Below are 26,971 nucleotides of genomic sequence, written 5' to 3'. Positions count from 1 at the left end.
TAAAATGGCCTCAGACATGTATGAGTTGTGTGACTCTGGACAACTCACTTAATCCTGTTTGCCTCAGTTTCCTCATCTATAAAATTAGCTAGAAAAGGAAATGGCAAACCACTTCAGTATCTGTCAAGAAAACCTAAAAATAGGTCATCTAGAATTGGAAATGAATGAAACAACTGAACAACAATAGCAAATTATTGTACAGCTTTGAATGTACAGCTTTACCATTAAATCCTGAGCAATGCTACTGATAAAGTGAATTTTTAAGAATAATTGAATTTATCACTTAAACCTCTAGGGTTAGAAGAGGGATATACTATTTGATCCAGATACAGGTAGGGAAGAAGAGGAGGCAGCTTTCTAAAACTAAAAACTAGTAAGGTCTACAAGAATGCCAGAGTATGCCCTCTGGGTTGTACTTTGTCCTTGCAGTTCCCTAGAGGTTCATGAACTCAGTATTTCAGAATCCATTGGGGTAGGGAGGTTGCTATCTTGATAATCTCAACTATTCCTAAAATACTGTTCAGAGTCCAGAATTGATCTAGGCCAACACCACTTGTTTCCTAAGCTGGCAGAAAAGCCAATTGGAGAAGGAGGAGTTTAGCATCCCAAATTATGTTAACAGTCCAATGGGTAGATTGCCTGGATGAATACAGGACAGTGGCTGTACTACAGGGACACACTCTTACATCAGTGAAAGAACTACAAACTTATTTTCTAAGATAGGGGACTATGGGTGTGCAACATTTGATATGGTGTTGAATTTGATATTGTGCTTAATTTTGCTAAATTGCTTTTTTTTTTTTTTTCTTTTGTGTTATATTATGAGGAATGGCTTTTTAACCAGAGGAGGAGAAGGAATATGGGAAAGTATGGTGATGTGAAAATAAAAGATAACAATAATTTTCTTTTAAAGAAAGAACCACTGCATTTCTTCCTTTCTATGCTGTAGTATTGTCTTTTTATATCCAGGTTTCTTATGCTCTCAGAAACTCTCATGGATGCTCTAAATCTGCAACAAAGCCCCTCTAATGGACATGGACTAGGGAAGCATTTAATGAGTTCATGGTCATTCAATGAGCTTAAGGACTAATTCACTTAGATTCCTAATGTGATCTACCTGGATCTTCTAAAACAACTCATTGTGGAAACCCATGTAACTAACAGGGACAAACTTCTCATAGGCCATATTACCAAATGCCAAAGCCCTGACAGCATTTCTCTTCCACATTGTTCTTTGTACAGAAAGAAACTATAACAATAAGGAAAGAAAAAGATACAGCTTTGGAAGCCACATTTGAGAGATGTACATTAATAGCTTGAAAGACTATTGCTTGATGTTGCCTTGGTTAAACCAGAATGACAAATGAACCAATTTGGATTAATAATATCCATCATTTTCGTTCGTTTAACTCCATTATCACTCATACTCTAGATCTCTGCACCATATGGAGTGCTGTGCTGTTATGTGTAAATATGTAAACAAATAGGATATATTTGCTATTACTCACTAAAGATGGTTTCCATATTTTTATTAAATTTTAAATGGCGAAAAGTTTGTGATTTTATAATAACCTTTCTATTTTTCTTTTAATGTCTGTATTTCTTTGCTGTTAAAAGTCCTATACAAATGTTTGGTAGTATAGTAGATAGAAAATAGATCTTGGGAGAAAGGAAAACCTGAGTCTGAGTTCTACCTTAGATTTACCTGTGTGACCTTAGGCTAATCACTTAACCCATCTGCCAAAATATTCTCATCTATAAAATGAAGATAATAATAGCACCTATCTCCCAAATTTGTTGTGAGATCCAAATAAGGTAATATTTGCAAAGTGCTTTGCCAATTTAAAAGATCTATAATTACTCTTCCTAACTAAAGGAAAGGGTAATTTTCATTTATTAAAACCCAATATTTTCTATAAAGTCCTTAAGTTTTTCATTTATTTGGATCTATCAACAGAATTTTTCAAAAATAACAAAACAAAGTCTAGAAGTTGAGATCTCATAGTGTTCCAGCTAGTGATAGATAATACTAGAAATATTAAGAACACTGGCTTGGAAAGGTCTCCAGAAGTTGAAGTGAGATGCTTATCTCAATTACCAGAACAGCTTGAATCTACAGCTGGAAAATTCATGCAAATTGTTCCTGCAAAGTTTATAGCCTTCAGCTTCTAATCCCAGGTGAGATGATTCTAACATGAAGTCATGGGACCATAAGACACTTATAGAAGTTAACTACTTCCCTTCAATCATGACCACTTCTAAACTGACCCAGTCTAATGAGAACCACATCTGGACTACACTATCTTTTTTAAAAGCCTACGTTCATTTCATCACCCCCTTACTTAAAAATATTCAATGGTATTCTACTAGTTAGAACAGGGATTTTATCCCTGGTTCCGTGAATATTTTATTTATTTACTGAAAATACCATTTCATTTTATTTTCTGATACAAATTATCTCCCTTCCACCAACCTTCCCCTACCCACAAGGAAGGTAAGAAAAAGAAAACATAAATATTTAGTCACAAATTCCACATTAATCATGTTCCCCCCAAAAAACAAAAAACAAAAAAAACAAAAAGAAAAGAAAGTATGATTTAATCTGCATTTTATATCCATCAATTCTCTATGAGGAAGATGAGGAGCATGTTTCATCATAAGTCCTTTGGGTTGGTCACTATGTTGACCAGAGTTCCTAAGTCCATCACAACCTTTTAAATATATATATATATATATATATATATATATATATATATATATATATATATATATATATATATATAAATTTTTTTTTCCAAATTGACTTCCTTTATGTTGATGTGAACAGACAGCTTTCAGAAGGAAAAAAAAAAAAAAACAAAGTTATCTATAGTCATATGAAAAAATATTCTAAATCATTACTGATTAGAATTATGCTTCTTAAACTATGGGTTCCAATCCCATATAGGGTCATATAACTGAATGTGGAGATAGCAAAAAATTTGGCAACAAGAAAGGTTTCTAAATGCTCCACATCCTGCAGTATGAAATATTCTGCCAAGAATTAATTCTTTACCTAAAAATAATCAAGCACATCCATCTCATTAATATGCAAATTTGCTTTTGTCTTAAATAAATGGTAAAATTATATGTAATCCAAAGAACCATTTTAAAGTAAATTTATTTATGATTTATTATCAGCAACTGTTTGATTTCTATACCTAGTTTCTATACCTATATATCCAAAGTCATATGAAAATTTCTCAGATGAAAAGGGTTCACAAGTAAAAAAAGCTCAAGAAGCCCCTAGATTAGAGAAATACAAATTAAAACAACCAGGAAATCATTGTCCACAATCACCAGTAATGCTGTAATAATGATCAATTGTAAAAGACTTGGCTTCTCTGATCAATACAATGATCCAAGATAAGGACCCATGATGAAAAAAATGCTATTTATCTCCAGAAAGATGACTGATGAATTCTGAGTACAAGGTCAAATGCAAGCATAATTTTTCTACTTTCTTTTTTTTTTTTTTTTTTTTTTTTGGTGATATAGCTTACATGAAAATATGGTCTGCATGATTTCATATGTATAATTGATATTTTACTTGACTTCTCAGTAGAGGGGGTACAGTGAGAAGGAGGGAAAAAATCTGAAACTCAAATAAAAAAGAACGTTAAAAACAAATTTATTTTTTTAAAAAAAGATTTAAAATAGGATTTGATTTAGATAAATTTATTTATACACAATTTTTCTAGCAGTACCACTAGTATATAAATTGGAGCTCACAAGTTTAGCAATTTTTACCACTAGAAAATTTTTCTTCAAAGAGTGTTCTGTTTCCATTTTCCTTATAAATGTATCATATTCTATTTTTCAACCTTGTTAACTTTTGTGTCCCACATACCTAATTCCACCATTCCCCTTAAAGACACTGGCAGTGCCTGAGTTCATCTTTTTGTATATCCCAGAGTCCAACATTGTGTTCTGCACACAGTAAATACTAAATGAAAGTTGTTGAAAAGGAAAGGTTATTCATTGTGGTTCACTGGCTGTGGATAAAATGTCCCAAGGTCAAATCTCATCTCTAATAATTACCTACATGATCATGGGGAAATCACTTCATTTCCATTTCCTCATATATGAATGAGGGAATTGAACTGGATGGCCTCTAAGGTCCCTTCCAGCTTCAGAGCTACAATCTTATGATGCAATACAAAAGACAAAGAACTCAAAACAAGTACATTGTGTACTTGGGTTTGTACCAGAATAATGGATGCACTGAATTCAGCAAGATAGAAAGTCAATAATGGATGAAGTGCCCAACATAAATAGCCATGGACTCAAAAGGTTTATGGGTACACTAACAAAACCAAGTCTAAAAATTCATCTGCATTTAACAACATTTAGTAAATGCTTACTGTGTACAGAGTAATGTGCTAGATTCTAGAACACTGATAAGATAAGAAAAATAGATAATAGCTCTTCTACAGTCAGACATGGCTTGTCTTGGTTTTGTTGAAGAGCTGTCTCCCCGCCATTATATTTAATAATCGACATTTGATGAATGGCTCATTGGGTAGGAGAGGAAAGATATATTCAGAATCTAGTGACATAGTGGATAGAGCACCAGCCCTGAATTCAGGAGGACCTGATTTCAAATCTGGCCTCAGATACTTAACACTTCCTAGCTGTGTGATCCTGGGCAAGTCACTTAACCCCAATTGCCTCAGAAAAAAAAAAAAAAAAAAAAAAAAAAAAAAAAGAAAGAAAGAAAGAAATGGAAGATAATATAAAGAACAAAATCGTACCTGCAAAAATTAAATTAAAAAAAATTTTTCTTAAATAAAGACATAGTTCCTATTGTCAGGAAACTTGGTCTAATAGGAGATAAAAAAAAAAAAACAAAACACTCAAATATAAGCACACTGTAATTGGTTATGTGGCCCTAGACAAATTGTTTAATATCTCAGTCTCCCAAACAATTCTCTAAGACTAGAGACAGCTAGGTGCCACCAAGGACAGAGTGCTGGGTTGGACTCAGGAAACTTTGAGTTCAAATGTAACCTAAGACATTTAGAAGCTGTGTGACATGAAGAAACCATAAAAGTTCTGTCTGTTTTGGTTTTCCCTCATGTAGAAAATAGAAATAATGATGATGATGATGAAGATGATGATATAACCTACCTGCCTCTCAGGAGTGTTATGAGAATAAAATGAGGTAATGTTTGTAAAGCATTCTACACACAAAGTACTATATAAATACCCACTCTGTCTACTACTATTGATAATAATAACAGCAATAATAATAATGATGATGATAAATTGTAGAAGCGGGACCTCTCCCACACTAGCAGTTTCCTCATTGGAAGTTCCTTAATATTTGTAAAGGATTTTGCACATAGAAAAGTATTAAAAAAAACTTGCCAAAAATATTAGCTATTACCACAATGAATAATGACGATGATGATGAACCACTGTAACAACTGTGACAACAATGATGATAATAAACAGAAGAAGAGGGATGTTTATGTACATCAGCAGTTTCCACATTGGAACTCACTGGTCCAAACCCTATCCCTATAATGAGTACATGACAGCACCACAAACATGCTATGTAGAAACCTGAGCAAGCAACATGAAAAGTCCCATAAAAGGAGGACCTACCTCAGGTATTAGACGCCTTTTTTTCACACTAGGTAAAATGTCCTGCTGGCCTCCATGGCCATCACTTCCGGTCTGCTTCCGCTTGCTGGAGTCCTGAAGGGATGTAAATGAGCCATCCGATAGGGGCTTCTCAGCAGCCCTAGAGGTCACAGAACAATCCAGCACAGCATCCCCAGCTTCAGTCTCCACTTTCACAGGATTATTTTTTATAACTGTCATGAGGGATAAGTGAGAGAGTCAGATTGGTAAAGTGAAACTGCCACATGTTTCTGCCTACCTAGTATCCCACTCAGAGCTTAGCCATACTCTCTTAAGTGGTCTTCCCTTTGGCCTCATCTCACAGCACAATTTCTAGTCACATCAAAAGCAAGTTATAATACAAAGCCATTTTCCTCTAATTTTGCAATATTTTACATAGAATTCCTACTCCAATATTTTGAAAGATCTGTGATTTTATTGTAGATGAATATAAATCATACTTGCTAAATTATATTTCCCTCTAAATGGGTAGTTTTCATGAATTAAAATAACAAAATTAAAGTAAAAAAAAAAACCTAATAGCCAAGCACCTCTGCATTTAATAATAATAGCTAACATTTAGTTTGCAAATCATTTTGTATAGACCCTCACAACAATCTTGTGAGATAGATGCTATTATTTTCCTCATTTTTATAATAAGGCAACTGAGGCACAATGATTTGTCAGAGCCACACAAGTAGTGACAGAGGCTGGATTTAAATTCAGGTAAATTCAGGTTTTCTTTATTCTAAATCCAACACTACACACTAAGCTACCTTGATGTTTTAACTATTCTGGTCTTCAACTACAGCCATATATTTTGCCACTAAGCCCACATTTAATGCTTATCTATAGAGGGAGCCAAGTGGTGTGGAATCAGGAACCCGAGTTCAAATGTTACCTCACATATTTACAACTGTGTGACCCTAAGTAAGTCACTTAAATGCTTTCTATCTCAGTCTCCTCAACTGTAAAATGGAAATAATAATAGCAACTACCTTTCAGAATAGTTGTGACGACCAAATGAAATAATAAGTATATAGCACTCAGCATAAAATTTAGCACAAAGTAAATGTTAGCTGTTATTCTTATTTTCTAGCTTTGTGGGACTTAACATAGTTTTGGAGGTTCCCAGAGTCATTTGCAGCTTATGATGAGTGTGTCTTTTGAGGGGGTACAATAAAGTGTTTAATCAAGGATTTGTTTCAATAATTTTTTCTTTTAAGTTTTTTTGGGAAAGAATGGTAGTGATGGAGATAACAGACTAAAAATATTTTAAAATCTGAAGTATTTTACCTTCTTCTTCATCATCACTGAATTCAGCTGAGTTCATCTTCTGTACCACTAAATAAAAAAATAAAATATTCATCAGAACCTAAAAATTCACAGGGCACATAGAATCATTCAGGAGTTGGTGGTTTTCACAGAGTATGTGGTAGTGGTGGTTATTATTTTATTTGCCCAAACCATATAGAAATTGCTCCATAACAACAAAGCCAATTCATCTTATTCAGATTTCTAAGTTTTCTTTGGGAACCAGATCTTGTACACATACTAATGGGAGCCCTTTTTAAAGATTTATCACAGCTGAATGAAGAAAAGTAATACTTGAGGACTACTTTTAGGGTTGTATGGAAATTATACTATTAAATCAAGAATTACAAACGTCCCTGGTTTGGATGAGCTCATTGTAATCTCGAAGGAATTATACTTTACTAAATGTTGGAAGCAGAGGATTTAGAGCTAGCAAGGTCTCCAAATGCATCAGCTTGATTAAGGTCATCCAGATAGTAAATAGCACAAGGAGGACTCCAACTCAGGTCCTGTCTCCAAACTGGCATCATATGACAAACTTAGATTAAATTTAAAAAATTATAATTCATTCAAAACCAGAGTTGTCCATATATAACTCTTAAATTTCAATAAGAAATGGTAGAGATTAAAAATATACATTCTAAGACCTTACATATTATAATGAAAAGATTACACTTCAATGAATAAATAAAAGGATAATATCTCTTAGTTTAACTCATTATAATAAATTAAGTAAATTGATGGAAAGAGGAATATGAGGAAAAGAACTGAATTTTGACCATCTGTCTAAGATCATGCTGAATTCTGTCTTTTCTCTCTGACCAAGCTGGCCTTCTTAGCAAGAGGCTAGCATTAAAACTCAATGATCTCATTTTTTCCTTCTAGATCATCAGTCCATCTGCTCTACCTCCCATCCTACTCCCATCACTTTTCTTTGCCTTAAGAATTCCCCAGCCCAAATCTTAATCAGTAATTCCAGAGTCATAGACATGGGGGTGGGAGACATAGCCTAAGCAAATCAGAAAACACACCTTAGGAATCCCCATCAGGGTTTGGCATTTTCTTAACTACTCAAAAGAAGATAAAGTTTTTGGAATGGTAAACAACACAAAAATTCCAAATGACACTGCTCATAAATTATTTGTTTTGGAGCTATCTTTTGCTCTCAGGTTCAAGTTGGGTTAAAATTCAGTCAGGGAAGAAAATGTAGTCTCTTAATTAAAATCTACCATTTAATTTATCTTTCACTTTCATGTCTAATCAGAAAAGTGTTAAGAATTAACAAAACAGTTAAAGAACACAAATACAAAGCTCCCGGTCGTTTGTTTGTTTGTTTGTTTGTTTTTTTAAAGAAAGCAGGGGAGAGGCAAATATCTATTTGACTAGTTCTTACTTGCAGCATGAAAGGTAAAATCCTATTTTGTATGAGAGGGAAAGGAATATTCTAGTTAATCAAATATTCTAATTATGGTACATATTCACATATGCGTAAATCATACCTACACTTACCAGTTGTTTTTAAGAGAATTAGAAGATAGTTAATCTTAGAATATACTTAACATAAAACCCATTCTGCCTCTTCAGATATCTATATATTAAATACAGATGAATGGGTAGATAAATATAGATATATAATCAGTAGAACCAGAATGGACTTTATGTTAAATATATATTCTAAAATTGGCTGTATTCTAATTCTTAAAAACAATTGGTAATACAGTTATGACTTACATGTTTATTAATATATACCATAATATATATATCTATATGTAATACATAGATATCATAATAGCCAGAATTGAAGTTGGAGGGGGGGGGCAGAGAAAGGGGAAGGAAGAATGGACATATAGCAGGAAAAATTAAAGAAAAGAATGGAATTTATTGTTAGTAGTAATAGCAATAGACCCCCTTTTGAAGCCTTGTATCTGTTCTATTTGCGATCAGAGAGAGCAACACAGGCTCTGGGGTTATGCAAGTAAACTGGCACTGTGGGGATTATTGTGAACCCACCCTTATATGGCTATGGTTCTGTCTCACCTGGTATGCCAACTCTTGGGAAGGTGGCCAAAGAAGTCATGTGTATACCTGTGTATTCCCTCTTCCTGGATATCTTTTGTGCTGTGACTATAATATTAACAAAAATATTAATAGCTGACACACAGAATGCTTTAAATTTTGCAAAGTGCTTTATGATTAGCATCTAAAAGGCAGGATATCTAATTGTCCCAACTTTAGAGATGAGGAAACAGAACTTGCTGAGAGTGACAGTTAATAAGTCACCATTGTCTGAGGCAGGAATAGTATATAGTTCACTGACCAGGGTTTGGTGTTGTAGCATTCAAGTTTATATGTACCGATGAAGCCTTTCTGAGACAACTTAAGCTACATTCCCAAGGGGCACCAACCTAAATCTCTATCCCAATCAGTTTAGAGAGCTCTATAATACATACTTTTCAGTAGTTGTTATATCATGTTTAATATTACAAAAATAACTGCTCTAACATTTAATACAAGAAACTTAATAGAATTAAGGAACAAATTATCTTTCAAGGGTCTAACATATATCCCATAAAATCGAAATTTTACAGATTGAGGGTGGAATTTAGTACTTCCTCCTCCCATCAATCAGCAGGAATTCACTATTGTATTTTAAGGCAAGATGAATAACCATTAGCATCCTTCAACTGAACAGCTCAAAGTCTATTACAGATATTTACTAGGTAATTCTCTCAGTATCAGGCAGCAAGTTGACAGGTATTAATATTCTCATTTTAGAGGAGACAAATGCAGAGAGATTACATCATTTACTGTGCAGTGAGTCAGGCTCAAACATAGAAGAAACTTTCTGGATTCCCCACCTAATAATGTTAGTTTGGTTAGTTCTATTTAGAATACGGATTTTTAACCTGAGATCCAGAGACTTTAAAAATATATAAGTGGCTTCCTTTTTAATCCAATGTATTTTATTTTATGAATTTAAAAACATTGTTTTGAGAAGTCTACAGGCTTCACCAGAGTGCTAAAGGGGTCTATGAGGCCAAAAAAAAAAAGAACTCCTGACTCAGCAGCTTCGTTTCTGGGTAGCTTCCATACTCTAAAGCCCTATAGGTACTGTCATCTGATCCAAATGTCCAACCCTCAAAAAACTGTCCAGGCATTCTTGTACAGTGGAAAGAATGTTGAAGTCAGTCCAAAGACCAGAGGTCTGAATCCTAGCTTTGCTGTTTTCTGAGGAAACTTTTATAGGAAAAAAAACAAAAACAAAACCAAAAAAAAAACCCTCAGTTTTCTTGTCTTTCAAATGGGGGAGGGAGAGAACATAGTGATCCTTAAGACTGCCTTTCATCTATAAGTCTGTGACCGTTATAATGGTGATCCAAATCACACCCTACATGGGGACAAAATATAGAAAATACCAAAAAAAAGGAATTTCTCCAGAAGTTAAAAAGGATTAATGAATGATAATGTATACACAAAAATTGAAATAACAAAATAAAGTATTAAAGAAGAAGTCAGGCAAAGAAGATAGCCTCAGAATGAACAAAGAGTTTGAAGATAAAATAAATCAAAGGGAGAGGGGAAAATAGAAGAAAGAAAAAACTAGGTTTTCTTTTAAGTGGATACCACCACAAAATGCTAATAGGCAAATTTATTCATTTTTTTGTTAATTTTATTTATTTGAGATTCCGCTGTGATATTTCTCTCTTGGACACAGTGTCTAGTGTGAAACAGCTAAGTAGCACAAGTAGATAAGAGTTTGGGGGCTGGAATCAGGAAGCATGGTCTGAGTTTGAATTTGGCCTCAGACACTGACTAGTTGTGTAACTCTGGGCAAGTCACTTAATCTTCTCTGCCTCGGTTTCCTCATTTGTAGAATAAGCTGGAGAAGGAAATGGAAAACCATTCTGGTATCTTTGCTGAGATCAGGGAGATGACTGAAATGACTGAACTAGTGTGATAGTGATTGACAGCATGAATTGGAGGCAATACTTTTGCTTGTCTTCATAGGGAATATGACTTGAGAAAGCAACAGGATTTCCTCCCAGACAGCTAATAAAAAAGGTTACTTTTTTTTTTAATCAGGCAACAAAGTTCAATCATTTTCCATGAGTCCAGAATGCAAGTTCTTGGAAATTCCAATTTTGTGTTTGTTTTTTAAATAACAGATTACATCTGAAAATATATGGCTCAGAACCCATAATTCTGTCAGGAGATGATTCTTTTGGCAAAATGGTTTATCATTGTGGATCAGAGTTCTAAATCTATCTAGATAGCAACAAACATTTATTAATTACTCAATATGGGCCAGATACAGTGTGCTAAGCACTGTAATAACAAAGAAAGGGGGATGAAGGAAGCTCTTCCCTCCCCCACCAAGCTCACAATATAATAATGAATGGTCCTTCAAGGTTGGTTTTTTCTATAATGTTATTGATTGCTACATAAATTATTCTCCCAGTTCTGCTCACTTCTCTCTGCATTTAGTCCATAAAGGTTTTTCCAGTTTCCTCAGAAATTGTCAATTTCATCACTTCTTACTGCATACTATTATCTCATTACCTTCATACACCACAATTTGTTTAGCCATTCCCCAATAGGAAAACAGCCAAGCTTTAGCTTGAAATTTTTGGCTATAGTTGTAAAAATATGTCCTTTTATTCTTTGATCCAAATCCAACCTCAGAAACTTAATACTTCCTGGTTGTGTGACCCTGGGCAAGTCACTTAACCCCAAGTACCTCAGCAAAAACAATCAAACAAACAAAAAAACCTTTTTTTTTTAATTTTGAAAAAAAAAAAAAAAAAAACCAACAAACCTCATCTTCCTTCCCCTAAACAATCTTCCTTTGTTAACACAGAAGCAAAACAAACCAACATTCTAGCCATACCTAACAATATACCTCCTTTTATATCTGAAGTCCACCACCTCTTTTCTAGGAGAGATTCAAGTCAAGATTCATTTAAATTGGATTGGTGAAGAGGTAAGAACCTAAGAATCAAACAGCTAAGCAGAAACAAAACCAAACCTGTCAGTCTCTAAGATGCTTTTTATTGGGAAAGCAGGTGTAACCTCTAGTTTTGGCTCTACCAAGCCTTCCACATGCATGAGAACCACCAGCCAGCAAGCATTCTCAATTTATTTCCTGTCATATCCATGTTGCAGCAGAAGAACCTGGTTTTCTTTGTTTTTAAGTGAATTCTGTCCATATGTTATCACACAGAGAAGCACAAGGAGTGGTGTGTGCATGTGTGTGAGACATCCATTTATTTATCAAAACAAGCATTTTGAACAGCGCCTGCAGTGCTCAGAGAGACACTTTGACAAGGATGCTGGATTAGCAAGACCGGAATACACTATCCACAATTCCACTGATTTTAACTCCCAGAAAACAGAAACACATTCATTACATTCATGATGAGATAAGACAGGAAATTAAATATCATCCCTCCACATTCCCACCTTCTGCCTAGGTGATCCTTGCTATCCTAGATAAGTTACTACTGTCCTGGGATTTCACTGTGAATACAAAATTAGATACCCAAATGCCTAGCATGTAACAAATGTCTTTTCTTTTCAAAACTACAGACTTTCTTGATGAAAGAGGAACTGCAAAAACATCAAATTACTGGGACACTGACATGCTTTTCATTTCACAGCTGGATACTAGATATTGCTTGGGGTAAGGAGGGTGGTGGTGGGATTTGCAGTGAGAGAGGAGTTTGTCACCATTTCTACAATCTTTCTCTACTGTCCATATGACAAAAATCTATTCCTTCCTCCAAGCACAGTAAACCCTGTTCTACTTTGATTCCTTTCTCCCCCTGGGAAGCAACTACTTGTCTGAGACACAAATCCCTGAAGTCCCCCAAACTGTCTCTGATTAAACTGTGGGAAGAATCAGATAAATTAGAGTGGCAAAATGAGATGTGGATAGCTCATCACTTTGAATTAAATGTCCACAGGTTCTAAGTAGCTGAACTGCTTATCAGTAGATCATATTAAAAAAAAAAAAAAAAGTATCACTCTGGTGGTTAATTTAACTATTGAAAATGCTCGTTATTTTTTTTTTAACCAAAGATTCTGTGTAGCTTGAGGCAAGACTGCTGACTTTAGTACAGAAAATTATGAGCTCAAATCTTGCTGAGTTGTTTAAAAACCCCACCAAACTAAAAATTTGACTTTTCTCTCTGACTTCTGCTTAGATTGCTTATTTTCCTAAAGCAAAGCAGAGAGTTGAGAGAAAGAGAGAGAGAGAGAGAGAGAGAGAGAGAGAGAGAGAGAGAGAGAGAGAGAGAGAGAGAGAGAGAGAGAGAGAAGTATCAAACAAAAGTTTTGGTGTACAATACAAACAAACCAAGTTAAAATTCGGGGGAAAAAAAACCCATAACTCAAAGTCAGTTATTAGACATAAAAGTCTATTCCAAAAGATTATTTTGTTTCAACTGGCAAAACAAATGGGAAAACCAACCCGGTTTGGTGAATGCTTCATCTTACTAGTAATTATATGGAATGATGAGGTTCCTTTGAGTAGAGCATATCAGACTGAAGGAGATGGGAAAAGGGAAGATTCATAAAGAATGGTTCACCAAACTGTGGTATGTAAATGTTATGGAAAGTTACAAATCATTTTACAGGTGAGAAAACTGAGACAAATAGGGTTAAGTGTCTTGGCCAACATTACACAGGTATTTGTCTGAGGCCAAATTTGAACTCTCAGGAAGATTCCAGACCCAGCATTCTATTCACTACCACCTAGGTGACTTAGAATCCTTTCTCCATTCATTCATTGAGAAAGTAAGCAATATTATACTGATTATACATGTGAAATCATGTAAAGTATATTTCCATAATAGCCATATTGAGAAAAAAAAAAACAAGAAAAATTAACTGAAAAATAATACTTCCATCTGTAATCAGAACTGCTGTAATTAGTACCTCTCTCTCTCTGGCAAAAGATAGCATTTTTTACCATGAATTCTTCAGGATTATCGAGGATCATTGTCCTGATTTTTCTAGCTAAGTGTTTCCTAGGTGATCATCATACCATATTGCTGTTACTGTATACAATGTTCTCGTTTTTTGCTCATTTCACTTTGCACCAATTCATATGTCTTCCTAGATTTTTCTGAAAGCATCTTGTTCGTCATTTCTTATGGCACATCAGTACTCCATCACAATAATGTAAGACTTATTCAATACTGGCAAGGAACTAGAAACTGAGTGGATACCTATCAATTGAACAATGGCTGAAGAGTACTCCATCATAATCATATGGTGAGACTTATTTGGCTATTCCTTGGTTAATGGGCATCCTTTCACTTTCCAATTCTTTGCCATTTCCAAAAAAAATTGCTGTAATTATTATTATTATTACAAATAAGTCTTTTTTTTTTTTTTTGGAATCTTTCTAGGGTACAGACTTAGTAATGATATTGCTGGATCAAAGGATATGCAGGCTTATGGTCTTCTGGTATAGTTCCAAATTGTTCTCCAGAATGGTAATTTGTTCTTCTTCAAAAGTAGAGTTTTGAGTTTTAGTTCATACTCAGAAAATTGTTAGATGACAAAATGGAAATATTGGAGAGGAATTAAATGAGAAAAATTCAAACTTTTCATATCTCTTTTGACTCTATGATCCCATTACCTAACATATGCTCCAAGGAGGTCAAAAACAGAAAGTCCCTATGTATACCAAAATATTCATACTAGTGCTTTTGTGGTAACAAAGAACTGGAATTAAAGTGGGTATCTATTTTCTGGGAAATGGCTAAACATTATCTGGAACATAGCAGGCAGTTAATAAATGCTTGCTAAAGGATTGATGGATGTAACTGAATGCTACTCTTGGACAGTCAGAAATAAAAGAATAATTCTAAGAAATATGGGAACTCATATGAAATCAACAGAACCAAAAGAACCATAAACACAATAAAAAGAATATAGTGAAAAGAAGATTACTATAAGTTACGTCTTTGGTCCTAGAAAACAGATAATTCTTTTCTCTCAATGGAAACATGAAAGAACTACAAAGGCAGAATATTATACATACATATAGATATGGTCACAGTGTTATTTTCTGCTGTTTACCTGTTACAAGGGAAAGGCTCAATATGGTTTGGATAAAGTATTCCTCAATACTGTAGGAAAATATATAAAAAAAAAAAAAAAAACAACTGATGAAACAAAATTAGTTCATAATGAAATTTACACTGAAATAGTAGACCCAGAGGGTACAGTGTAGCTAGATAGAATCCAAAGTATACCATTAGAGAGAAACCTTAAATTTAATTCACCCATAAATTTAGTTTCCAGGCTCCTGGACTCCCAAGGAAAAGACAACATTTTAAAAGTAGGAGATAGCTCATAAACCAAGAAGCTCCAAATCAGATCACTCACAAACACCTACTAAGGGATTTTTTTTTTTTTTAGAGAAAGAAAAGAAATGCTAGAATATGATATGCCGTAAAGGAAACAAGTTTGTACCCAAAGGTAATTTGTCCAGAAAAAGTATAATCCTTCAAAAGGCAAAATAAGGGGGAAGGGTAAGGAACTTTTAATGAATTAATGACTTTTCAGCATCTTTTTTGATAAAGATACTCATGAAAAGCATTTTCTATTAGGCTCTTTAGGTCAAGAAATGTCCCCCTGTAAGACTTCCAAAGAATATTCAAATCTTGTCCCTAAGAAAATTTTCATTTTCTAGGTAGTCCTTCATGCCTCTGATTTGGCACACATATATATGTATGTGTGTATATATATATATATATATACACACATACACATATATGTGTATATGTATGTACATATAACAAAATACAAAGGCAAAAAGAAAAGTTGATAGTATTTTTCTGTGCCAGAGAAACAACAGAGAAGGAACATGACTATGAATAAGAAATGAAGAAAACCAAGGATCATACAATCAAAAATGTAGGACTGTGAGATCTTAGGGACCACTGAGTCCTAGAGTTCTTAACCTTTTCTCTCTTTCTTTAAATGTTTGTCAAAGGGAATTATTATATTTGTTTAAAAAAAAGATTTTTATATCACCGTAATTTCCCCCAGTATCTTGCCAACCTCTTAGAGAACAAACATCATATTCAACAAATATTTTCAAAGGAAAAAACAAAAAGTAATTCTTATTGATACATCCTAAAAGTTTGAAAATGTGTAAAATGTATCATACAAATCAACTTTTTATCCTTGCAGAAGGGTAAAGTTTGGGTACCTTTTCATATTTCTTTTTTTCCCCCCAGCCATATTTCCTTTTTGTAATTTTGTAAAATTAACTTTTAATTGTGTATGTTTGTTCTCTCTAATCACATTGTTTCAATAATAACATACTGTTTTCTTGGCCCCACTTTATATGTTTCAGTTCATATAGCTTTTTTCATGCTTTTCTATATTCATCACAATTATTATTTCCTAATGCAGACCACGACGATTTGTTGTGTTTAGCCATTCTCAGATTGGTAGGCATCTACTTTGTTTCTAACTCTCTGATGTCACAAAAAGTTTTACTATAAACATATTGATGTATATGGACTTTGTTTTTGTTAACAGTCCAGGGCTGGGTATAAGTTTCATCATGGGATCTTAGAATCAAAGGATATGGATATTTTAATTACCTTATTTGCATAATTCCAAATTTCTTTTCACAATTATTGTATTGATCCATAGCTCAAACAAGAATTCATTTCTGTGCCTACCTTCCCACAAGACATCTTTTGACAATCTTTGCCAAGGCAACATATAAGGTAAAACTTCATTTGTATTTATTTTATTTTTAGTCATCTAGAACATTATTTCATATATTTGTCAACAATTTTCAATTCTTCTGTTTTCCTGAGACAGTTTTCAGAAATTAAAGCTTATAGTCATATGAGAAAATGCTTTAAATCACCCTTGATGAAAGAAATGCAAATTAAAACAACTCAAAAGTATGACCTTATATCTATTGGCTAATATTACAGAAAGGAAAATGACAAATGTAGGAGGGGATGTGAAAAACTACAACACTAATGCACTATTGATGAAATTGTGAACTGATTCAACTAGTTGTATAGAACAAACTGTTCATCCTCTTTGACCCAGCAATACCACTATAAAAGTCTGTATCCCAGAGAGATCAAAGGAAAAGGACAAGGGCCTATTCATGCAAGAATATTTATAGATGCTCTTTCTATAGTGACAAAGAATTGGAAATTGAAGGGATACCCATTGACTGGAGAATGGCTGAACAAGTTGTAGTATGTGACTGTGATGAAATACTATTGTGCTATTAAGAAATATTGGGAAGGATGCTATCACAAAAATCTGGAAAGACTTTACTTGAACTTATGCAAAGTGAAATAAGCAGAGCCAGGACATAGTAACAGAAATATTAGATGGTGAGCAACTGTAAATGACAGCTATTTTCAGCAATCCAACGATCCAAGAAATTCCAGAGAACTTATATGATGAAAAATGCTATCCACCTCCAGACAAAAAAATTGATGACGCCTGAATGCAGATCAAAGTATACTATTTTTTTTTTCTTTATTTTTCTTGGATTTTTTTCCTTTTCTGTTGGTCTGTATTCTCTTTTGCAATATGGCTAATATGGAAATAAGTTTTACAAAGTGCTTGCCTTCTTAAAGAAAAAGGAGGGAAAAATAGTCTTAAAAAATTTTTGTTTTGGCCACTCATTTACTTGGTTATGATTTTTGAGTGTATATATGTATTAAGATTTTCAATTTCATGTAACAAAAGTAATCTATTTTATCTTTTATAATTGCTTGTATCCCTTGTTTGATTTCGAATATACCTCTTACCATTAGGTGAAAAGTATGTGATCTCTTCTTCTAATATTTCAATGATATGATTATTGTTATTAAGATCATGTATCCACTTAGAATGCAGCGTGGGATATGGAGTAAGCCAAATTGTTGTCATAGTGGTTTCTTGTTTTTCAAGCAATTTTTATAAAACTGGGTTTTTTTTTTCCTAAATAATTTGTTTTCTGGTTTATTGAATATTGGAGTATTGATTTCTACTGTTTCTTATTCTCCCTGGTCCAATCATTTCCACTGATATTCCTCTTTTTTTAAACCAATATCAGATGATTTTGATGACTACTGTTTTATCATATAATCTGACATATGAAAGTGGAAAGTGCTATTCCCTTTTTGCCCTACCTATTACCTCATCTCCTTTGAAATGCTAGATATATTATTTTTCAAAATAAATTTATTTAAAGAATTCTGTAAAATCTTGATTACTTGATTGGTATAACATTAAGATAATAATTAACTTTGGTATCATTGCCATTTTTATTATATTGGCATGATCCATCCATGAACACTAAATATTATTCTAGTTATTTAAGTTCTTTATTTCTATATGATACACTTTGTAAATTGAATCTATATAAATGTTTCATGTAATTTGGTAGATTGATCTCCAGAAATTTTGAGCATTCTGTAGTTATTTGGGGTAGCAAGGTGGTATAATGGACAAAGTGCTGAGCCTAGGATCAGGAAGGCCTTAGTTCCAATCCAACCCCTGTTTGCCTCAGTTTCCTCATTTTTTGAAATGAATTGAGAGGAAAATGGCAAACTACCCCAGTAATAACTTTGCCAAGAAATCCCAAATGAGGATATCCTGTTAGAAGGTAAATACCTAACAAGTAGGGGTGCTTTCATTTTAATCAATACTTGTTTATTCTGAGTTCAGAGACTACATACTAAAAACACATTTAGTATTTTAAAGGCCTTTACTGGCTTTCATCTTCATGTCTAACTTTATTTTATACCATTCCTTTATAAATTCTACTTTCACACAAAGGAAACTATTCACTTCTCTTCTTTTTCATCTTATTTACCAAGGTCGTCTTCTTTACCCTCACATCTCTTCTTTCTGAAATCCTTGGGGGAAAACCTGAGTTTTTTTTAGCTCTATGAATTTGGACGTGGTATTTAACCTCTGCTTTAGTCTCTTCATCTATAAAATAGAGATAATAAAAGCATCTATCTACCAGAATTGTAAGGTTCAAACAAGATATTAGTGCTTGGTATTGTACCTAGCAAAAACTAGCAAAAACATTAATAAATGTTTGTCCTTTCCTCTTTGAGATTCATTTCAACAACTGCTTTCTCTGGGCAGCTTTCCTTAATTTTACCCTAGCTAAAAGAAGCTTCTCCTTCATCATATTTCTTATGGTACTTGGTGTTCTTGAACTGGGAGACATGTATTAAGTTTAAAAAATACATAATTGTACTTTCAATATTTCCTTTTTATCTTATATGTGTTATTTTATACCCTCAAAAACATTATTACAAGAATGGGTCCTCAGGTTTTACTAGACTGCTAAAAAAGGTGAAAGACATAAAAAGAATCCTTGCTCCTTTCTTTTGTTATTTTTATTTTTTATGTTTTGATTATTTTTGACCCTGTATTACTCCTCCCAAACTGGATTATATCCCTTTTGAGGGCACAGAATTCACTGTTTTCCCAACTTTGTATCTGTAGGACCTGATATACTGTGTGCTTAATAAGTGCTGAATTTGTATGGTCATATATGAATATAATTAAGAATCTTTAAAGCAAAAGTGTATACTTATCAGAAAGCTTTCTCAGGGAAATGGTCCCAAACACACTTTGTCCTTAAAGGCTGAGTCAGTCAATTTGATGCTATCTAGGACTGGTTTCTTCTATGAATAGGAATATTTTTTAAAAAACAGAAGGACAAAATGTGCTCCCACAGCCAGTCCTCCTAGAAGAAAGGCTAGTCTAACCCAGAGAAGCCAGAGTGCCTGGGACTCCAGCTCAAGGAGGATTTTAGACTAGGAACTGGGTCTATATGCTGTGTGAGAACTGAGCTAATACTGTATGGACCTAATCCCCTTCCCCTCCCCAGACACTGAGGTTGTACAAGATGGAAGAAGGAAAATGCCTCCCAGATGTTGGAAGAGACTTCAAGATCAACTTAGCAGAGGCTGCAGCAAAGACACCAGAGCTGGTAGAGTAGAGCTTGTCCTCCCCCAAAGGGGATGAGCCAGAGCCCCAGCCAGGCCCCAGAATTGCTACCATCGTTGCTGTCTCTATGCTCACTCTCCCTTCTTAATTTCTAACACCAACAGTAAATAGACATGTCATGATGTTAAACTCCAATTACTTTGCTTCATAATCAGATTATAACACATTTAAAAGTTCACTGGAGGAAACTAAAGGCAGAAACAATCTTTGGTAGAAAGCAGCTAGTTATGCTCTAAATTACACTCACAAGTAGAGACAAGATAGTTATTTCTGTCAAATCAAATCATTCCAACTTGGAACTTTTAAAATATTCATGCCACAGATAACAATGTACCAAATATTAGAAATAAAGCAAACATATATGATTACAAGTATAAGTATATTGGTTAAGAATGTTTTCACTTTGTAATTTTTACTGGATTGTTGTGGGAGCAAGGCTTATATGTATTTTAGATCAGGAAAAAAAGTCTTGAAATACTTGGCCATGCACAAATAAGAGAATAAAGATGTACTTTGCAATCCATCCTAAGAAATACCATTATATCTTTGTAGGTGCTTCACAGAATGTACCCATGTAATTTATTAGCATTTAAATTTTTTTTAAGATTAAATGGTATTTCAGAAAAAAAAAAAACCCCAATAGACTAAAGTCCCCCTAATTCTAAGATTTTCAAAACAGCTGAGCCAGAAGTCATTTATAAGGGCTTTTATGGTTGGCTGGCAAAGTTAATGGGCTGAAGTCACTTCAACAAAATGTGGATACCTAAGTTGCTATTTTATTTTGTTCTGAATAATGGGAAAAAAATAGAAAAAAAATCTGTAAACTATGTTTTTCTCTCCTAGATCAATTAGAAGAATATTTTATAATAATAACTCCCAAGTCCTCTCTTTTCTGACATTTTTAAGAAAAATAGCAAGGCAAGGTATACTACATAGAGAGAGAGGGTTCAAGATCTGTCTCTGATATATATTGCCTGTGTAACCCAAAACAAGTCACCTAATTTCTCAGCGACCCCAGGCAACTCTTTGGTTTGTACACAGTAGAGCAATTGCAGTTATAAACTCCCTAAGGACTTGGACTGTCTTTGCTTTTCATAGTGTGTGGCACATGCTAAGCTCTTAACAAATGCTTTTCTAGGCACTGATTTACTCCCTTTCCTTTATTCCCTGTAGGAAGTTTCCTCATTGAGAGATCCTTAAAGAAAGGAAATATCACACACACACACACACACACACACACACACACACACACACACACACACACACACACAAATAAAAATAAAATAAAAACCATCTTGGTTAATCTGGGACTTGGAAAATCAGAGATATTTTTACAAATGGGGACCACTTAAGTTCAACAAGGATTAAATGACCAAGGTCACACAGCAAGCAGAAGATGGTAAAAGTGAATGATTTTGGACTCACCCAAAAATGCGCTGATTCTGGTGTTGCCTCTGAAAAGAGAATGTTTCCCCCCTCCTTCAAAGTCATTGGGAATAGAATGGAATCTGCATGAGTCTAATCAGAGAATGGATGAAGTGTCCAAGAATATTTGCTGGTTAACTGGAAGCATTTTTTAATTCATCTTCAGAAACCCCCAAATTCATATATGGGTAGCTACATAAAACATTTAGGTTTTTGGATCTAAATTACTCCTAGCACTCTTATTATAAAAACCCTTGAATGTATATACGTGTAACTGCATGCAACTTCATGATCTCTTCGGATCTCTTCATGATTAGGCAAAGGTTTTATAGGAGAGTCCCTGAGCCAGAGTATAAAAATCTGGCCCATATATAGGAAGTACTTGGACTTCCTGAGACCACAAAGTTCAAATCTCAGCCTTTGTCCTTGTTAAAGGAGATGTATTCATTGGGGTTTGTCATAAGATCTTAAAATAGGACTAGCTTTCCACAAAACATATGGAAACCTTAGAATTACCTTCAAAAAATTCCTTTTATAAGCAGGGAGCTGGGTAATACTACATAGAATGCTGAGCCTAGTGTCAAGAAAACCTGAGTTCTAATATAGCCTCAGATTATTTAGCCAATATTAAGTACAAAAAGGCAACACATCCTAAGTTTTCTATTACTTTTGTCAAAATATTTTGGAGACAAAAAGATCATGAAAAAAGGAAAAGGATGCACATGTGCAAAATTGTTTGTAGCAATCCTTCCTATAGTGGCAAGGAACTGAGCAGATGTCCATCATCTGGAGAATACCTGAATAAGTTAAAACAATCAGAAGGATGAGTTCAAAAAGGAGTGACTTATATAAACTGGTGCTAAGTGAAGTGAGTAGAACCAAGAGATCATTTTACACTGCAATAGCAAGATTATGTGATGATCAACTGTGATGGATGTGGTTCTGTTCAGCAATAAGATAATTCAAGCCAATTCCAATAGACTTGGGATGGAAAGAGCCATCTTCATCCAGAGAAGACTACAGGGACTGAGTGTGGATTCCAACATTGTATTTTCACCTTTTTTGTTGTTGTATGCTGGCTTATCTTTTTTTCCTCATTTTTTTCTTTTTTGATCTATTTTCCTTATGCAGCATGCTAAATGTGGAAATATGTAAAGAACTGCACATGTTTAACCTATATTGGATTACTTGTCTAGGGAAGGGGTGAAGGAAGGGAGAAAAATATGTAATACAAGTTTTGCAAGAGTGAATGTTGAAAACTATCTTTGCATGTTATTTTAAAAATAAAAAACTATTATTCAAAAAATAAATTTAAAAATATATTTTGGAAACGCCCTGTTTCCAGAACTAAGGCTCAAGAAGCAGGTTGTGCCCTAAACTTGGCAAAACAATGATCCTTCGAATTCTGGATGATCTCACCCTCTGGAAAAGTGTATTGCTTTGACCAACATCAGACATTCACTGCCCTGTTTCCCAGGGATTGAGAGCCAACTCCTATAGACTTGGGCTTCCCAGGATTGGCTGATGAAGTCCCCAGCAGATATAGCCAAATCTATTGGCCTTTTCTTTATCTTCATCCTTCCTGATCTCTCCTGGAGCATTTCACATTGTTAATCATTCTCTTGTCCCAGATAATCTCTTTTCTGTTAAATTTCTAAGAGACCACTTTCTTGTTGCTTTTCCTATCTACCTGACTAATCTTTGGTGTCCTTTACAGCAACATGTCCTTTCCCTTAATCTGGAGGTGTACCCTAAGGCTTTTCCCCGGCCACCATTTTTCCCCGTCCTCTATTGATAATCTCATAAATTCCTGTGGGCAATGATTGCCTCTATGAGATGACTCCCAAATCTATACATTCAGTCCTTGCCTCTCTACCAACTCTAGGCCAACCTTGCCATTTACCTACTGAACATTTCAGGCTAGATGTTCTGAACACATCTCAAATCCAACAGCTTCCTCATCTTAATCTCTTAGAATCTCTAGTTTCCTTTGAGACTCAGCTTCCTTTTAGCAGAAGGCCTTTTTCAGTCGCCAAGGTGCCAAGAGCCCTCCCCTCAAAGAGTGCCTTCCATGCATTCAGTATGTATATTTTTATTTACATAATGTCTCCTTGACTAACTATGTAAGCTACTTCAAGGCAGGGACTGTTTCTTGCTTTAAAGCCTCAGTACTCAACACAAAAACTAACAGATAAGTAATGTTAAATAGGAAATGAAAAAACAATAACCTAATTAAATAAGTCTCTAGAAGCAGAGAATAAAAAGACATTTTTAGGAGATTATGAAGAAAACTGGCCTTTAAATAACAAGGGGGAAAAAAACACAACTTAAATATCATGGAGCTATAATAAAGATTACACAAGACTCAGCAGTTACTACATTGAAGGATCATAAGTCTTGGAATGCTCTATGTCATAGAGCAAAAAAGCTGGGGTTACAACCAAGGATAATTTACCAGCAAAGGTAAATATAATCCTGAATGGAAAAAAAAAAAAAAACAAAACCTGGATATTTAATGAACTGAAAGACTTTTCAGATATTTGTGACAAAAACAGCCAAACTTAAGGGAAAATCTGACATAATATCCAGGAGAAATATAAAGTAAACATTAAAGACCAATTATAAATGACTCAATAAGGTTAAACTGTTTATTTTCATAAGTCATTTTTTGGGTAGTTTGAAAGAAAGGCTTAGTCTGAGCTCAATATGATAGGATGTTTCTAAAAAAACAAAACTGAGGAGAGATAAAAAGGAGTAATTACCTCATACAAAAGAGGCATAAAAGGAAAAATTTGATAGAGAAAAATTAGTAGGGGAGAGAGTGAGTAGTTCTAAAACCTTACTCTAATTGAGAATGGGTTAAAGAGGGAATACCATATAAATCTTGAAAGGTAAAAAAAGTCTTCTAAATTCAGAAATAAATAAGAGAACAAAGAGACGAGGATGGGGAAGACAATAAAGAGATTTCTTAGAAGGGTGGGTAAGATGACAGGGAAAGATAATGTAGAATGTTGGCAGGGATGTGGGAAAATTGGGACACTGATACATTGTTGGTGGGATTGTAAATACATCAAGCCATTCTGGAGAGCAATTTGGAACTATGCTCAAAGAATTATCAAAATGTGCATACCCAGGATCAATTCTGATGGATGTGGCCCTCTTCAAACAATGAGATGAACCAAATCACCTCCAGTAGAGCAGTAATGAACTGAACCAGCTACACCCAGCAAAAGAACTCTGGAAGTTGACTATGAAGCACATAGAATTCCCAATCTCTCTATTTTTGTCTACCTACATTTTTGATTTCCTTCACAGGCTAATTGTACACTATTTCAAGTCCGATTCTTTTTGTACAGCAAAATAACTGTTTGGACATGTATACATATATTGTATTTAACTTATACTTTAATCTATTTAATATGTATTGGTCAACCTGCCATTTGGGGGAGGGGAGGGTAGGAAGAGGGGAAAAGTTGGAATAAAAGGTTTTGCTATTGTCAATGCTGAAAAATTAACTATGCATAAAATTTTTGTAAAATTAAATTAATTAATTAATTAATTTTTTAAAAAGAAGGGTGGGTAAGTTAAGAAATAAGAGGGCAAGGTAGCAGGCAGAAGTAAAAAGGAATGAAGAGGATAGGGTAAATAGGGTGAGAAGGAAGTGAGGGAAAATAGGAAGGAGGAAAATGTTAGTATAGCTTAGAATGTGAATTTCCCCATAAAAGAGAAATGGATAGATTAAAAATTGAATTTAATAATGTTATTTTCAGCAAACACAGTAAAAATGAGAAATGAACACACAAAGATTTTATGTTAAAAAAAAAGCAGGAATAATCATGATCTCAAGGTTAAAGCTAAAATAGATTTAATCAAGAAAAAAATATATTATGTCAGCAATATTATTCAATATTGTTTTAGATCACCTGAAATAACTAGACAGTACAAAATACCTCAGTGTATACCTCCCAAAACATTCACAGGAAATATATAAATGTAAACATAAAACATTTTTTATACAAATAAAGTCAGATATAAATAAATAAATAAATGCTTATTGTTCATGGGTGGGTAAAGTCAATACAATTTTTAAAATGACAGTTTTGCCTAACCTACCCATTTAATGCCATCCTAATAAATTACTAAAAAAATTATCTTACTGAGTTAGGAAAATAATAACCAAGTTAAATTTGGAAGAACAAAAGGTCAGGAACTTCAAAGAAACCAGGGGGGTAAATGTAAAGGAAGCAGATTCAATAGCATTAAACTGTAAACTATATTATAGTTTTATTGAAGTATAAAATGGATAATTTTTATTACTTTAAATTAAAATGTTCTTTAATAAATAAAATCTATGTAGCCATAAATAGAATGCAGAAAAATCAGGGAAAAACTTTCAAAATTTCTCTGATGGGACTTTCTTGAGTTAGAATATGTTGTGATGTGAGAAATAATGAGCTGGTTAATTCAGAAAAACACAGAAAGACTTCAGCTTACTTATGAAGGAAAATGTTATCCACTTTCAAAAAAACAGATGATAAATGGGTAATTAGTACATATGTTTATATGAATATATGTATGTAATATTTGTAGATATACATATACACACATAATTGTAGCTTTCTTTATGGTGAGGGGAAGCAAAAAAAAAAAGAAACAAAAAGTGCACATTAGAGAACAAAAGAAAACCTTGAAAGATGCAAATAAACAGCTTTGAAAACAATGTGTAATATTTAATATTTATAGGCTTTTTTTGAAATGGAAATTTATTGTTTTATATTGAATCTTCATGTTTTTATGCTGTGTGCTTGGCAATTTTTTTTTCTTTTATCATTTTGTATTTAAATTTAAAATTTATAAGAAAAAAAGGAAAACTGGCTTCTTTGAGCTAAGTTTCCAAGGTACATACTATATTCAAGCTCATAAGAAATAAATGTGGAAACATAATTTAAGTTGGAGGAAGGAAAAAATAAGGTATTCTAAAATTATGTATTTCTTAATTAACTGTTTGAGAAAAGCATCATATCCTAAAGAAACTGCAACAGAGTATGAGTGTATGTGTGTGTTCAAACTTTAAAATCTTATCAAACTTTTCTTTAAAAAAAAAATCTGGGTGATGAAACTAAAAAAATGTTATCCCCATGGACAAAAACAAAAAAAAAAATGTTCCCATAGTTTTTTTTATACTTGTGTAATCTGGTGTCTCATTTGCTTTTATATGGAAGACTGGGAGCCTCAAGGCTGTTCAGAAGCCTGTCTCACAGTGGCATTCTGCCCATGGGACTTACAGGGCATGTTCTCAATTTGTTTTTATTTTTAGTTACATCTGCTAATGCAGTTTGAAAAATACCGGTCCTCTCTCAACCAGGGCAATTTTTCCCACAAGTTTTTCTAAAGCTGTAATTGTCATTGCCTGTCCTCATGAGCTGTCAAAAGGCAAACTCATCTTCCCATGCTCTATGCAGAACTAGATTCATGTTTATTTTCAGCTCTTCAATCCTGACTACCTGTAATTTAGTATCTTATTTAGACACTGGGGATGTGTTTTCTATAC

General features: G+C 33.8%; 1 protein-coding gene across 1 annotated transcript in view; it reads right to left on the bottom strand.

Annotated features, from left to right (window-relative positions):
* Nucleotides 1–26,971, bottom strand: part of BEND3 (BEN domain containing 3) — a 61,590-nt gene that overhangs the window by 28,558 nt on the left and 6,061 nt on the right. The window contains exons 2-3 of the mRNA XM_074310162.1: nucleotides 6,964–7,011; nucleotides 5,650–5,861 (exon numbers count right to left, since the gene is read on the bottom strand). Of these exons, the coding sequence (XP_074166263.1) occupies nucleotides 5,650–5,861; nucleotides 6,964–7,000 (249 nt within the window). The 5' untranslated portion in view covers nucleotides 7,001–7,011. The remainder of the gene's footprint in view (nucleotides 1–5,649; nucleotides 5,862–6,963; nucleotides 7,012–26,971) is intronic.

This window comes from Sminthopsis crassicaudata, chromosome 4 (genome assembly GCF_048593235.1).
Source record: "Sminthopsis crassicaudata isolate SCR6 chromosome 4, ASM4859323v1, whole genome shotgun sequence".
Classification (NCBI taxonomy): Eukaryota; Metazoa; Chordata; class Mammalia; order Dasyuromorphia; family Dasyuridae; genus Sminthopsis; species Sminthopsis crassicaudata.
Note: the sequence above shows the minus strand (reverse complement) of the source record. Positions and strands in the feature narration are given on the sequence as shown.